Raw genomic sequence first — 15,494 nt, 5'->3', positions numbered from 1 at the left:
GTAAAATACTATAGTTTTATAATAATACCCCTGTGTTAACAATAATACTGTACTTTAAGTCATAAAGCCACAAAAATTGGAAAGGGAAATGTAATATGGACACATGATTGTCACTATTAGCCCCATTGCTGTGCTAGTAAAGTCATTTAACTTTACCAATCCAGCTAGGTTTTATACTAGTTCAAATATGGGTCACCCTAATACTGAACTTTATTACTAAGGAGATCTATTATTAATTTGCTGTAAAAGCCAGAGACCTCCTTGGTTCAGTATTACTGGGTTTGATTATTTTGCTCCCTTGGATTTCTAGAATGTTTGGGATGGTAGGGAGGTTGGAAGACAGTCTGAAGTAATTCTGTATCAAATAATGGACTATTTCGTTGAAGATTTACACATTACTTCCTATTTGCTCTCCCGCCCCCCACCCCCAACCCCTTTCATTCCCAAGGTAAAGATGAAATTTTACTGAAGAGGCCGGGCGCAGTGGCTCAAGCCTGTAATCCCAGCACTTTGGGAAGCCGAGACGGGCGGATCATGAGGTCAGGAGATCAAGACCATCCTGGCTAACATGGTGAAACCCCGTCTCTACTAAAAAAAATACAAAAAACTAGCCGGGCACGGTGGCGGGCGCCTGTAGTCCCAGCTACTCGGGAGGCTGAGGCAGGAGAATGGCGTGAACCCGGGAGGCGGAGCTTGCAGTGAGCCGAGATTGGCCACTGCACTCCAGCCTGGGCGACAGAGCGAGACTCCGTCTCAAAAAAAAAAAAAAGAAATTTTACTGAAGAATCTGGATAACAGAGGACAGATCTGGTCAATTTCCAAGAATGTCTGATCAGCAACGGACTGATTCTAAATATATCAAAATACTGTTTGCTGAGCCTGGTAAGATTCTTATACCGATCACCTGGTTTAGCCTTAACTTACTGAACTTATAACACCAGCAGGAGCCAGATGACAGCACGTGGCACCCAGGCTTTATATGTTCGGGAAACACAATGCACTTAATAGATAGGTTCCGCACATTAGAAAGACTGTTGAGTGAATTTCTGTTTGTTCAGTAATTCCTGTACTTTTAGAAGATAAAAGTTATTTTCTTATGCTTCCTTTCAATAGAACTAAGAATGCTTTTGTTAATATGTTGCATAAATCTGCTCAATATAATGATAAATGTTATGATTATAATAACAAGGGGTAGAAGAAATAGCCTGCTTTAAGAAGTGCTAAGCGTATACTTGTTTTCGGCGGATAGGATGAACTTTGAAGTGCAGCTGTATCTCCCAGGGGATGTCATGTACCCTGTGGTCTGAAATCAAAGTGCAGCCAGATCCCAGACACAGGAAACCTTCCATTTCCAGAGATGTTGACACAAAAGATGGCTTTTGGGCATAGCTAACATTACCCCTCTGGAGTCTGATAGAGTATTTTCAAGCCTAGAAGAAATGCTCAACTTTCTTTTCTTTTTTTTTTTTGAGATGGTGTTTCACTCTTGTTGCCCAGGCTGGAGTGCAGTGGCGTAATCTCGGCTCACTGCAACTTCCATCTCCCAGGTTCAAGTAATTCTGCTACCTCAGCCTCCTGAGTAGGCACCCACCACCATGCCCAGCTAATTTTTGTATTATTTTTGTATTTTTAGTAGAGACGGGGTTTCACCATGTTAGCCAGGCTGGTCTGAAACTCCTGACCTCAGGTGATCCATCCGCCTCGGCCTACCAAAATGCTGGGATTATGGGCATGAGCCACCGTGCCTGGTCTGGTCGAAAGGCTCAACTTTCTACAATGTTTCTCTCTGTATATGTAGAATTTGTTTTCTCTTATTCAAAGGAAGAAAACCAAGCCAGGTAATACTTGGAGTATATATGTATACTCCAAATATTGCATATTATATACTCCAAGTATTTTATGTATATATGTATACTCCGAGTATTATATATTATATACTCCAAAACTGTGAGTATATATATATACACACACATATATATACATACACATATATATTTATACATACACATACACACAATTTTGGAGTATACAATATATAATGTAATACTTGGAGTATATAATATATATAAAATACTTCAGAGTATGTAATATATATTATATATAGTATAAAATATACAATACGTGTTTTGGAGTATATAATATATAGAGAAAGCATAACGTTGTGGTCATGAGTTTCAGCTTTGCATTTGGATAGTCCTGGGTTGGAATTCCAGCTCTGTCACTAAATGCTGAGATTTTTCAGTATACTAGTTAATTTTTAAAGTCTTTGTCTCCACTTGTAGAATGGGAAAAAAATAATAGTGCTTTCTTCGAAATCTTTCTATGAGAATTAAATGAGATAATTCATGTTAAAGACATTAGCCTGCTGCCTGCTAGTCCTTTAAGATCTATCATTATCACCTATATCCTAAGCCTCCTCAAATATTAAGCTATTAGAGGTTATGTACCACCAGAACCTCACATTCTGTGCACAAGCCAATGATCCTCCAGCTGGTAACAGAAGCACCTGGCATATGGGAGCCTCTTAGCAGAGGGAGATATAGGGCTCTGGGATAGTGAACGAATTATCAGAGACCCAGAAGAAGACAATGACTGAATTGGAGACACCAGCCAACCCGAGATTCCAGGTGTTTTGAAAGAAAAATTTCTCTTTGCTTAGCTGTGCTTTGCTTTTAATCTTGTAAATAGATCTTAAGCTTGTAACTCTAAACATATACTTTTTTCTCTGACACTGGTGTTTCTCTCACCCTGCCTCCTCTGACACTCTGATTCCCTCAAACTCTATTATTGGTGGTGTTTTTTTCACCTTGGGAAAGAAGTCAGAGTACCAGGGGAATGTGCTCTTCTCAGGCAGTTTAATCTGACACAACAGTGTTATGTGCAGTACAAGTTATGTACTGCCCTGGTTAGTGCTTTATAGACAAGAACACGTCTTGAAAGCCATCACTTACTGTATGATTCCCACGTAGTTCTCAATCTCTGTCAAGGGAGCTTTCCTCCAGTTTTTCTTATATCCAATCACCAGAGTGTTTGGTTTCATTCTTCCTAAGCCTGAGGCCTAAACAGAGGACATAAAAACATGGGCAATCCTTACTGTACTGGGAAACTACCAGCACAAATGAAAAATAATGTCTAAAGGAGCACTGAAGTAATGTTCTGAAGATTCTGAAGATTAGATTACATTTTAGTGCGTGTCCTTCATGCCCGTACCCAAGCATAAAATAGAAAGATTAATTCTAAATCATCTCAGCTATAAATGGATTTTAGATGACAGAAATGTAGCTTTTCTAAATTAGCAGTCATTTGCATTTCTTCTGACACACTCATTAAAATGGTTCAATAATTTAAAATCAAGTGAGGGTCAGCTTAACTGTTGGTATGCATGTTGTAACTTAGTGGTTCAAAGCTCATTTCCACCTGTTATATCCATAATGTCATCAGCAATAAAATCCTTGTTTGGAAAATTCTTATGTACAAGGATCACTGAAATCTCTACTTATGTTATTTATTGAAGAGTGACTGAATTATGTTTCCAAAACCCAATTCTTTTATATGACAGTATCATTAATAGCCGTCTTCCATATCAGAAGTGTTGTTCCCCTTCATTACATGACAGCATACAGCTTCCAGTTAATCAAATTTAATTAGACAATATTACTAAGCACCTATGAATTGCACAGTGCTACGTCAGTTTTGGTGGGAGAGTAGTGAAGCACATTCTTTGGCCTTATGGAACTAAACATGGTGAAGAAGACAATATTTACACAAATACTTCTAATATACATGCAAATGTAATAGAAACTCATATGGAAGAACAAAGGAAGGAAACTTGAATTACAGGTGAGGATTCATGGCCAGCTTCATAGGAGAGGTGGCATTTCGACTGAGTCTTGTAAGTTGGTGAGACATTGACAGGTAACAATGGGAGAGCAGCCAGGTGCGATGGCTCATGCCTATAATCCCAGCAATTTGGGAGGCTGAGGTGGGCGGATCACTTGAGCTCAGGAGTTTGAGACTTGCCTGGCTAACATGGTGAAAACCCATCTCAACTAAAAATATGAAAAATTAGCTGGGCATGGTGGTGTGCACCTGTAATTCCAGCTGCTCCTGAGGCTGAGGCAGGAGAATTGCTTGAACCCGGGAGGCGGAGGTTCCAGTGAGCCAAGATCGTGCTACTGCACTCCAGCCTGGGCGACAGAGTGAAACTGCATCTCAACTAAAAAAAATAAGATGGGAGAGCAGTGGGAGTAATGGAAGGTAGTTCTGTGTCATAGGAAGAGTGAAAGAAATGCCAGAGCTGGGCATTTTAGAGGAAACAGTAGCAGGTGGAAGGAGATAGGCAATGAAGGAAGGTTCCTGAAGTAAACTTTGCCTCCAAAACATTTGGTGCACTGTTCTTAGCCAGGCAGCTTCTTGGAGTCCTCATTTGGCCCTTGGCAGATGTGTAGCAGTAAGAAGTTATGGATGTAGTCTTTTCCACAGCTACACTCTCAGGATTTGATAATTTGTACCATAACTTCTTAGATGCAAAGATGGTTTTATTTGAGATGATATAACTGCAGTGCTTCCTTTAATGTCACTTTGTCTTGTCCTTTTGCCATGGCTGCCCTGTACTTCACTTTTTATGTGAAGAAATGCATGTGAATGTATGCATGTTCAAATTTTCTACCATTTCTTCTGGATTAATCTAAGAGTTCTTTTTCATACTTGTGTCTTTTCTTTCCCTGCTCTTATTTTATGTCCATATTCCCATTCCTAGTTGAAAATTTTGTTTTACAAATCTTCTATGATAATTTTATAATAAATGACTAATAGTGCCAATATATTTAACCAAAGAGCTATTGAAAACTAACTTGGTACTGAAAGAAAAATCAGCATCTTGCAATAACACCTATTTCCATGGTTTAGCAAATTAATAACAGATGAAAAGGGGCTCATTGTGGGTAATAGGTTTTGCAGAAATGGTTTCTCTGCATGTGCAGCTACCTCGCAACTGTTATTAAGGGAAATTAGACACAGGATTGCATCAAATACTCTTAAGCTCCAAAACATTACCAATTAAGGTTAACCAATATTTTTTCTTTCCTGCCTGCATGTGCATCTGAGTTACCTGGATGCAGGTCTGACTTCTGACACTCTGAGATATGGTAACTCTGGAAGCCAAATGCACCATTTCATATATACATAATTAGGGTTTTTCAACCATACTAAACCCAAAATGCTCAGAAAGCCAAGCTCTACAATTTCTGAGGGTCTCTTGGATTGTTTGTTTTAAGGAGTCTCCGTCACTCTAAATTGTGAAGATCAGAACTAGGGAAAGATTTTATGTACTTACTATAGCAGAGATAAAGGAAGGAAAAAGGAAAAAAATAAGGGAGAAAAGATGAGAGAACTGTGGGATTTAAGGTTGAGCTGTAGAGATTATTACATTTTATTCAACGTTCTGGAAATAATTCAGGAGGATAGGGAGATTTTATGCCCAGATCACCATGCATTAATTTAGTTGGTCTAGCAGCTGCCCTAACACCATTTGCAAAAGAAAAAAGGAAAAGAATGCCTGACTTGAGCATTGCTATATGCAGTATGAGATATAAAAGTAGTTTGAAGTTTCAATAGGATCCTGAATGTCGTCAACCACTAGAACAAATTTGCATTTCAATAAGTATAGGGGCAGAATGTATGCTGGTGGCCAAAGGCAACCTCATTTTCCATTTCCAGTGTATCATTCATAGTTCATTGTAATAGAACTTCTCTGCTTTTGTTCTAGCTTTGCCTATACCCAGGAATTCAAAATAATTCCTTAACCATCTGCACTGATCTCTGATGCTGGGCTGCCTAACTACAGCCGTTGGCTCTGGGAGCCTCATTAACATGGAGCACTCATTGTTCTTTGCCTCTGTGCTCATTCCCTGAATGCAGCCTTACCTGAAGGAGACTTCGGACACCATCCCTGAAACAGTCTGCCGCCACTGCAGCATAAAAAGCCTTGATTTTGTTCTTTATAAGCCAGGCCTGTTTTTTCGCCATGCCACTGTTCATCTCCTTGACACACAGTTTGCGCGGTCCCTGTGCGACACAATGAAATATTGGTTAGAACCCTGCTATTATACATCACATTGCTGTTGTTTTCTAAAGGACAAAAATAGCCAGTGATGCCCCATGGAGTTAAGAAGTGGGAAAGAGGCACAAACACCTCACTGAGCAGGGTTCCGCAGATTCAGCCTTTTGGAGAGGACCTGTGCTATTCACATCATTCATTTTCTACCCAAAACATCCAGACTGATTAACATCTGCTTAATTAACTGCCTGACACTGAATGAAAGGAAGAGCTGAGGGCGTCATGACACATGAGGAAAATACTGAAAATGTGATTGAAGAGGCTCGGGATAAATACACAATCAACCTTTGACCCGTTAGTGAGAGCCACTTTCAGGAACACCAAAGAAATCTCAGCTGGAGCCCAATTTCAAGAAATGGACAGAGCTCCATGGGAGGTAGAACATGGTGAGCTGCAAATCTCGCCATGAACTGTACATCTTGACAGTTCTATTTGGCTGATGCATTGCTTTTTCGTGTGGCAAAAATACTCTTATACCACTTTTCCCTGTGTAATGTTGCCACACTTCCATTCAAATACATTAACGTTTCCTTGTCATTCAGTGAATTTGGGGGGAACGAAAGTTTACATACCTATGACCTAAGGAGAGTGGAAGAGATTAAGAGGGAAGAAGACAGGTGTTAGGATGGTTGATAGGGCATTTTATAATTTCAAGATTTAGTTTTGGAAACCCATTTTTAATGAAAAATTCTATTTTTATTTCTTCTTCCTTAAATATCTAAGCTGGTTTTTTTCTTCTCATGCTATAATTCAATCCAAAAGGTATTTCTGATTATCTGCCATATGTCTGACAGGGTACAAATCCATTTTCCCAGAAATTCTTTTAATTTATAGAGAGATTTGTATTTTGTGGAGATGAATCACTTGGGATCTTGATAAATGCAGCCTTATAGGTATTGAAGCAGGGCTCAAGATTTTGCAATTCTAACAAAATCCTAGAGGCAACAGATGCTGCTGCTCCTTAGACCACACTTGGAGTCATGGTCTTAAAGTGTCTTAGATTGGAGAGAAAGGACATTGGGATGCAAGAAAAAAAAAAAAAAAAAACCCAGGCTTTGCGGTCAGACAAAACTGGTCTCAGATCTAAGCCTGAGGAGGTAATTTCTTATCTCTGAGCTTTTGTATTTTATTCTGAAAATGAGGATAAACTCTGGTTCCTGCAAGGTTGCTTTAAGTAGTAATAATACAGTACCTAGTGCAATGTCATCAAAGCCTGAGACCTGATCTTACCACTGTGCTTGCAGGAACACTGATGTGAGTCAGAATGTTGGGTTGAGATCTGGCACTGACTGGCTGACACCCTGGGTCTGCCATTTGTCCTCTCTTGATGTATGTTCCACACTGATAAAACTCAGGCAATTGCCTAGGTCATCACTGCCCAATATGATAGCCTGTATGTCCATGCTGCTATTAAGCATTTGAAATGTGGTTGGTTCATATTGAGATATGCTGGAAGCACAAACTACACACTGGATTTCATTTTTTTTGAGACGGAGTCTCGCTCTGCCCCCAGGCTGGAGTGCAGTGGCGCGATCTCGGCTCACTGCAAGCTCCGCCTCCCGGGTTCACGCCATCTCCTGCCTCAGCCTCCCCAGTAGCTGGGACTACAGGCGCCCGCCGCTACGCCTGGCTAATTTTTTTGTATCTTTAGTAGAGATAGGGTTTCACTGTGTTAGCCAGGATGGTCTCGATCTCCTGACCTCATGATCCGCCCACCTCGGCCTCCCAAAGTGCTGGGATTACAGGCGTGAGCCACCGCGCCCGGCTTACACACTGGATTTCAAAGTCTTAGTACAAAAAAGGGTGTAAAATATCTCATTAATGTTTCTATAATGATTCCATATTGAAATTATAATATTTTGCTCACATTGGGTTAAATACAACATTATTAAGAATAACTTTACCTATTTCTTTTCTCCTTTTTAATTGGCTACTAGAAAATTTTAAATTACATATATGGCACATAATATGTTTCTATTACACAGCATTCAATCTCTGGGATCCCTTCCATTTTAATATTCTGTTTAAATTGGATCAGACTCTTTATATTCTTATTTTTTCCAGCATATTTCCTAGAACCTGCCAACTTTTCAAAACAGTTTGACTGACTTCCTATTAAAGGAAAATTTAAAAACAAGAAACTTCCATGAAGATAGAAAAGGTAGAGAGATTGGGAGGGTAGTAACTAAATTAGATGACCTAGTCTAAGGAAAGATAAGCCATTATGGATCAATTTAGCTCAGGTTTCCAGATTGTCAATGCATTTTGAATCACTAGTCCTTCTTTGAGCATTCTAAACTTCTTCAATTGCAAGAAAAAGAAAGAATATTTTATTCAAGGAAGTTCAGTGGTAACAACAGCCATTAGATAGAAGAATAACAAACAGGAAAGACTTTGAACCATCAGTGTAGTGAGTTGTACCACAGTGACTGTGAACCCCTGGGGAGAATGGCATTTATTTAAATAAATACAGTCTAACGTATGTCTGTTAGTATTATAAAAATCCAGATTAAACATTAATTGTGACAGAGAGATTTACTTTAATGCCTAAACTTGCCATATTGAGAAGTCGTAAAAATGTTTCATGCAGAATCTCTCTTTGCTAAAAACGATTATAACATCATTGTAGCACACTTATTAATGCAAAGCAAGGAAGGCTGCAATACAAATGTAGTAAGAATAAAGCAAACTAACAAAGAGAAAAGACATACTGGAATACAATTATTCAACATTCAAATATGTCATAGTTACAAAAATGAATTTTATTACCCCATTGTAACATTATAGAGATTAGCTTCAGTTGGGATCCAAAATATAAGTACATAAATTAATTCAGGATTCAAACAAAGAAGCTTTAAAAATCTTGTATATATTATAACTTTGATATTAATTGAGAAAGGGATAAAGCATTTCTAATTATGTAGTGTGGAGAAGTTGATGTGATATTACTTTAAATAAGTGAGTATCATGAAAAAGAGTTTGTAAAGGGGTTCCAACCCCATTCGGATCAAACAGAGGAATTTGCCAAGTGCAATGTTCTTTCCAACTTTTTTTTTTTTTTTTTTAACACTGAAAGTCTTATTAGTCTGTCTTTCTTTTCATGGCTGCTTTGGTTGGAATTGCGGGAAAGAAAATTTTTCCCTTTCTGATTTGGTTCATGTTATTTTACCATACATGCTAGTGCCAATTCATAGGTCATTTCATTCTTTCAATATTTGGTCATGTCACTATTTTATTAACATCATAACAGAGGCTCACTGATAAAAAAAAAAGAATAAGATGCATCTAGAAAGAATATATTTTTTCCTTGGTGGATGTGAAATTTGAGATTAAGAGGAGGTTGAAGATAGAAGAAAAAATGAGAATTTTAGTTTTCCCTGGGTTATATGGGCTTGAACTGCCTTCCTTATGCCGTAGAGTTAAGAGGTGGGTGTCTTCTGTGAGATTTATTGAGAACTCCTCAAACAGATAATTCAAAGAGAACTTTAGGTTTTCTTAAGATATTTTATAATTTTTTAGAAAAAAAAGAGAAAAAGAAACAGGGTAAAAGTCTAAGAGAGATTCTACATGAGAAAGCCGGTCAAAGGCCATCCCTTTCCTCCTTTACAGGAGAGGACAATCAGGTTTAAAGTAACATTAATGAGTAAGAAAAACATGAATGAAAACAGATTTACATTTTGGTATCCATGTGTGAAATGATGAGAAGAATACGCATAAAATTCAGATAACATTGCTGCTGGGGACAGAGAGAGCCAGGGGTCTGCAGCGGTATTAAAAGGGGCTTGAACTTGATCTGTAATGGCTTATTTCATTTAAAAAGTGAGTGGAAGGCTGAGTGCAGTGGCTCATACCTATAATGGGCTTTGGGAGGTCGAGGAGGGTAAATCGCTTGAGCCCGGGAGTTGGAGACCAGCCTGGGCAACATGGTGAAACCCTTTCTCTACAAAAAATACAAAAATTAGCTGGGTGTGGTGGTGCATGCCTGTAGTCCCAGAGACTGGGAAGGCTGAGGTGGGAGGATTGCTTGAACCTGGGCGCTCAAGGCTGCAGTGAGCTATGATTGCGCCATTGTACTCCAGCCTAAGTGACAGAGGGAGAGTGTGTCTCAAATAAATAAATAAATAAAATAAAATAAAATAAAGTGAATGGAAGCATCTATAACCATTTATTTTTTTATTTTTTCTTTTTTAGGCAGGGACTCACTGCATCTGGCCCAGAATGTTAACAGTCATGAATTAGGAAAGGCAGAATATAAATTGAAGGTCTCCTTTAATTTTATATAGTGAGCCATATGAAACTACCAGTACCCAACGATTTTGATCTATAAAAACGCAAATTTTATATGAACCAACCTAGTTATTTTTTTAGTGTTTCAAAATTAAAAAACAGAATCAACCTTTAAAAAAAAAATCTTATTTCTTCAGCCACCAGCACAACACAATGTACTTGATAAAAGATGCCACTGCAGACCTGAAAGCCTTTTGCGAGGTAAGACAAGCAAAACTGAGAAAAGAGGTAAGCGGTGTGTTTTTGGACAATAATGACTTTATCTGATATGTGTTCCAAATCCCAGATTAATGGAATTGAGTTTCAATTCAATTAACATTTGATCCTTAAACGTATATCTGTTTTTTTATGTGTTTTAATTACAAATTCCTATTTTTAAATGTAAAATTGAGAAGTATATGAATAAGGAACTGCTGCAGTATGATGCCTTTGCACTTGGGAAAGGTAAGTGTCAACTGATCCCGTAAGACTTCTAGAACTGAACATAGTGTGCCCAGAGAATTACAGGTACATAAATTTAAATTAAGTTATCTGGGATGATTGGTTTGGATATCTCTGCATCTACTATGAATGACATAAGTGAGGAAACTCATTGACAAAGGCAGTGCTTACGTGTGTCAGGATACATAGGGTAGAACCGGTGGATGATGCAACTTGCAACTTTTAACTAATAACTTACCTTTTGCTGAACCTGTTGAACTTGGCTATGCTTAGAAATATGAGGGGGATACTACAAGGTGGAGTTTTTCTCCCTCTGTCTTCCTATGGTGATAGGAATGATAGGTACAAAAAACCAAAATGACTCACATGTTTAATACAAAGCCTACTGGGACAGAAGTATGTCACTTATTTATTTTATGTTAGTTCAGAAGAGAAGACTAGACAGTATTTTTTAAATTACCAAGCTGGATTCTTTAAAATGCTTCCCCAAATTTACCTTGATGAAGAGTTGCTCACTTGAAATCTTTAAGCTGAATAGTAAAAAAGCAAGAGAGGGGAAGAGGCCTGCAGGAGACTGTAAGAGTTAGCTGGATAGTTGAAAAGCCACAGTGGGTGCTTGGGGTCCAGCAAAGAGTACAGCTCTCTTCATTTCAAATATAAAAATGTTACAGTTGCGGGAAATGACAGCTGTGGCCACATGTTTTCCCTCTACCCACCCACATCAAAATGCCAATGAGTTCTAAATCTTGCTCCTTTCTGGTAATGTAACAGCACTTAAAGCAAGTACTTCAATAGCTGCAGGCCACCGGAAAGATGGAGTCCAGAGCCTGCTGTCCTGTGACTAGTGGGTGGAAGCACATATCTCACCGTTCCATCATGATCAAAGTGCTGCACACTTAAAAAGTTCAAAATCCAGTGTCTGGACCTGGTTTTTCTAAGAGGGCATGCTTTAGGTTTTTATTGAAGGTAGTATATTTCTGGAATAAAAATGGCAACTATAGCATACTAAAAATAATGATATTGACAATAACAATATCACAGTAACAATGAAAGTTAATGGAGTATTTACTCTTTGAGGGACACCGGACTCAGCATTAGAAAGCTTATCTTCTATAATTCAAATAGCAACTCTATAACATAGGTGCTATTTTTATTATTTTCAGTTTACAACTGAGAAAAGTAAGGCACAGAGAGATGTAATTATGTGCCTAAGGGACTCACGACTAATAGGTGGCAAAATAATGATTTGAAACTTGACTGTTATTCTCAAAAGCCCATGAGCACCAGCTTCCTAGACCTAAAATCTAAATTGTCATTCTCTTATTATCATCACTATTTAACATTTTCCACAAGGTTGGCCTAACCATCAACCATTGTGCTTTTGGAAAAAAAAAATTCTAATGGCATTCTTACTCCCCTTACATCCCCTTCCATCTGTTTCTTTGCAAAGATGATTGACGACTGAGCCTAGAGTCTAAAAATGCTGTCAACATCTGCAGCCCCAGGAGCTCACACAAAGTAACTAACTGGAAAGTCATTAACTGATGCAGTAACTATTTTCTGTCCCCAGGAGAACCTTGGCACCTGAGAGCAAGACTCTTGGGCCCTACATGGAGAGACCAGTATAGTAATGTATAATGCAGCCCAACATGTGTCAAATGAACAGGGCCATTGGGGGCACAGACTAAGGTGCCTACTTCAAATGAAATGATATTCCAGCACTATCCTCTTGTATTATAGTTAAAGCAGCAAAGGGTTAATTAAAAGCAATCTCTCTTGTTTCTTAGGAGACCCTTTCTCCTTTGCCAGTAGATGACTGTTTATACTCCCAGTTTATATCTTCAGTCCTAAAGATATTTTATTGCCTGCTAAACTAAGTTTTCTCTAAATTGCTGGAGAAGAAAAACACCCCAAACTGCTTATTTCATCAAAACTGGCTCCTATATTACATTGTCCAAAATGAAATCCACCAATCCAGGGCACCAAAGTTGATAATATGAGAGAGAGGTGCTTGATAAGATTTTTAAAAATTCTCTGGAGTCACAGTTGGTCATTACTTAACCTGTCAATCTCACAAGTACTCAGTAGGAGTCTCTCCATCCCCTACCAGATAATTGCGTTAAGTTATATTGTTTGAATTACTGTCATATAAGCACTGAGAGGAAAGAGAATATGAACAACTGCTTCATAGAGCATTTCGAATATTGCCAAGTGTAAAGAGATACTTAAGTGCTGATCACGATGACATGTGGTAAATTAGCCCCCAGCATCATGGCAGAGTTGACTGGCTCGAAAGTCACCTGACTTCCTGACAGCCCCATTCCTTGGCAGGTATTGGAGATTTAAGTAGTGGTGCTGGATTCTAATAGTACTCCCAAGGATGCAAGTGTGCTAAGGCTTTCTCCTCAAGGTGTGACACTTAGCGCACTTGTGTGACCCGGACTGATGTCTTGGCTCTGCCACTTTCTTGTTGTGTGATCCAGTGCAATAATTTAATTTTCCTGAATCTCACTTTCCCAATCAGTAAAATGGGAATAGGGCTACTTTTCTGTCCTGCTTCACTAGGCTATTGTGGGGCTCCAATAAGAAAAATTGTAGAAAAATGCTTTGAAGAAAAATGGTTTGAAGAATAGGTAAGTACTTAAGTACTATAAAAATACATTGTTAGCTGAGAATTTTGAGTGGTGTGTGTGCATGTGTGTGTGTGTGTGAGGGTGGGGGGGAATACAAGTAGAGGTGGGCTAGTGTGGAAGACTTAGACATTATTATTATTATTATTATTATTATGGAGTCTTGCTCTGTAGCCCAGGCTGGAATGCAGGGTGCGATCTTGACTCACCACAAGCTCCACCTCCCAGGTTCAAGCGATTCTCCTGCCTCAGCCTCCCGAGTAGCTGGGATTACAGGCATGCACTACCATACCTGGCTAATTTTTGTATTTTTAGTAGAGACAGGGTTTCACCATGTTGATCAGACTGGTCTCAAACTCTTGACCTCAGGTGATCCACGCACCTTGGCCTCCCAAAGTGCTGGGATTACAGACGTGAGCCACCGCACCCTTTGGCTTATTATTTTATTATTATTTTAACGCTTTCTCCACACTTGAGAGATTGATCAACAATTATGGTTAAATTACTAGCACCAGTTTTGAATACCTCCTAGGGAAGTCACCAATAGGTTATTATTTGTCTACTTCGTATTTCCTGAACAAAAATAATTCATTTAGCTCTGAATGTTTATCTAAGGCATGAAAAACTTGGTTTAGTTTTTTGAGTATCTGCAGTGTCATCAAACTTATCCAAATATTTAATCTAAATTCCATGTGCTGTCATTTAAGGCCATTATGTCTGGTTCTTTCCTCCTCAGTTAATCTCTGTAATAGTGCTCTATCTGGCTCATTCCATCCTTTTATATTTATGTAGACAGTTATCACTCCAAATGCCTTCACTTTATTTCTGAGCCAGCTATCTTTTTCTTGACTCAAAGGCCATCACTTGGAAATATTTGTCACTTTTAGTTGGTCTCTTATGAAATCTGAAACACTTTACATCTACCTGTTTAAATTCAGGATCACGGGCTCTTGCTCGTCCTTGCTCTATGAATCAAGGTAGAGGGCTCTCCTATAAACCGTTTTTTTGCTATTTTCCTATCACTGCATGTACCTTTTCTCTTCACCCAAAATAATCCAAGGCAAGCAGGGAGGAAAAAGCACTTCCCTGGGGTGAAGTGGCTCTTACCACAAAGACTTCACAGCAGATGCAAAGGCCACTGTTCTTGGTAAAGGCGTGAGTTATGTCCAGGAGAGCAGGTCTTGTCATGGGTCCCCCTGTTAAGACAATGCACTGGGGCCTGGAAGTGAAAAAAAGATGTGAGAATGGGCCACTGCAAGAAGTCTGTAACCTTAGAACCATTCCAATGGGATGACAGGTACAGAGGCTTGGAAGAATGGGACAACCTCTCCCCTATTTTATGAGTTTTGCACCAGAATTCTTGAATCATCCTGCCTGTCCATCTGGACATGTTTGTGTTCTCAGTTCAGTTAGTCATAGCAAAAGTGTGAAGTAAGGAAAAAGTCGTCTTGTAGTCCCTGATATGGTTTGTCTGTGTTCCCACCCAAATCTCATCTTGAATTGTCGCTTCCATAATCCCCACGTATGGTGAGAGGGACCCAGTGGGAAGTAACTGAATCATGGAGACAGATTTTCCTATGCTGTTATCATGATAGTGAGTAAGTCTGAAGAGACCTGATGGTTTTATTAAGGGCAGTTCCCCTGCCTACACTCTCTTGCCTGCCACCATGTAAGACGTAACTTTGCTCCTCCTTCACCCTGTGCCATGGTTGTGAGGCCTCCTCAGCCATGTGGAACTATGAGTTCATCGAATCTCTTTTTCTTGAAAAATTACCCAGTCTTGGGTATTTCTTCATAGCAGCATGAAAATGGACTAAAATTGGTACCTGTAGAGTGGGGTGTTGCTGTAAAGGTACCCAAAAATGTGGAAGTGACTTTGGAACCAGGTATAACAGGCAGAGGTTGGAACAGTTTGGAGGGCTCAGAAGAAGATAGAAAAATGTGGAAAAGTTTGGAACTTCCTAGGGACTTGGAGGGCTCAGAAGAAAGGAAGATGTGTAAAAGTTTGGAACTTCATA

At 39.0% G+C, this 15,494-nt stretch overlaps 1 protein-coding gene across 2 annotated transcripts in view; it reads right to left on the bottom strand.

Annotated features, from left to right (window-relative positions):
• The window catches only part of SLC12A1 (solute carrier family 12 (sodium/potassium/chloride transporter), member 1), a 100,666-nt gene that overhangs the window by 33,097 nt on the left and 52,075 nt on the right, over positions 1 to 15,494 (bottom strand). For both annotated transcript variants that reach the window (XM_011928567.1, XM_011928568.1), the window contains exons 17-19: positions 14,584 to 14,695; positions 5,926 to 6,066; positions 2,952 to 3,058 (exon numbers count right to left, since the gene is read on the bottom strand). In XM_011928567.1, the coding sequence (XP_011783957.1) occupies positions 2,952 to 3,058; positions 5,926 to 6,066; positions 14,584 to 14,695 (360 nt within the window). The remainder of the gene's footprint in view (positions 1 to 2,951; positions 3,059 to 5,925; positions 6,067 to 14,583; positions 14,696 to 15,494) is intronic.

This window comes from Colobus angolensis, unplaced genomic scaffold, assembly GCF_000951035.1.
Source record: "Colobus angolensis palliatus isolate OR3802 unplaced genomic scaffold, Cang.pa_1.0 Scaffold78, whole genome shotgun sequence".
Lineage (NCBI taxonomy): Eukaryota > Metazoa > Chordata > Mammalia > Primates > Cercopithecidae > Colobus > Colobus angolensis.
The sequence above is the reverse complement of the archived record's forward strand: the minus strand, read 5'-3'. Positions and strand labels throughout refer to the sequence as shown.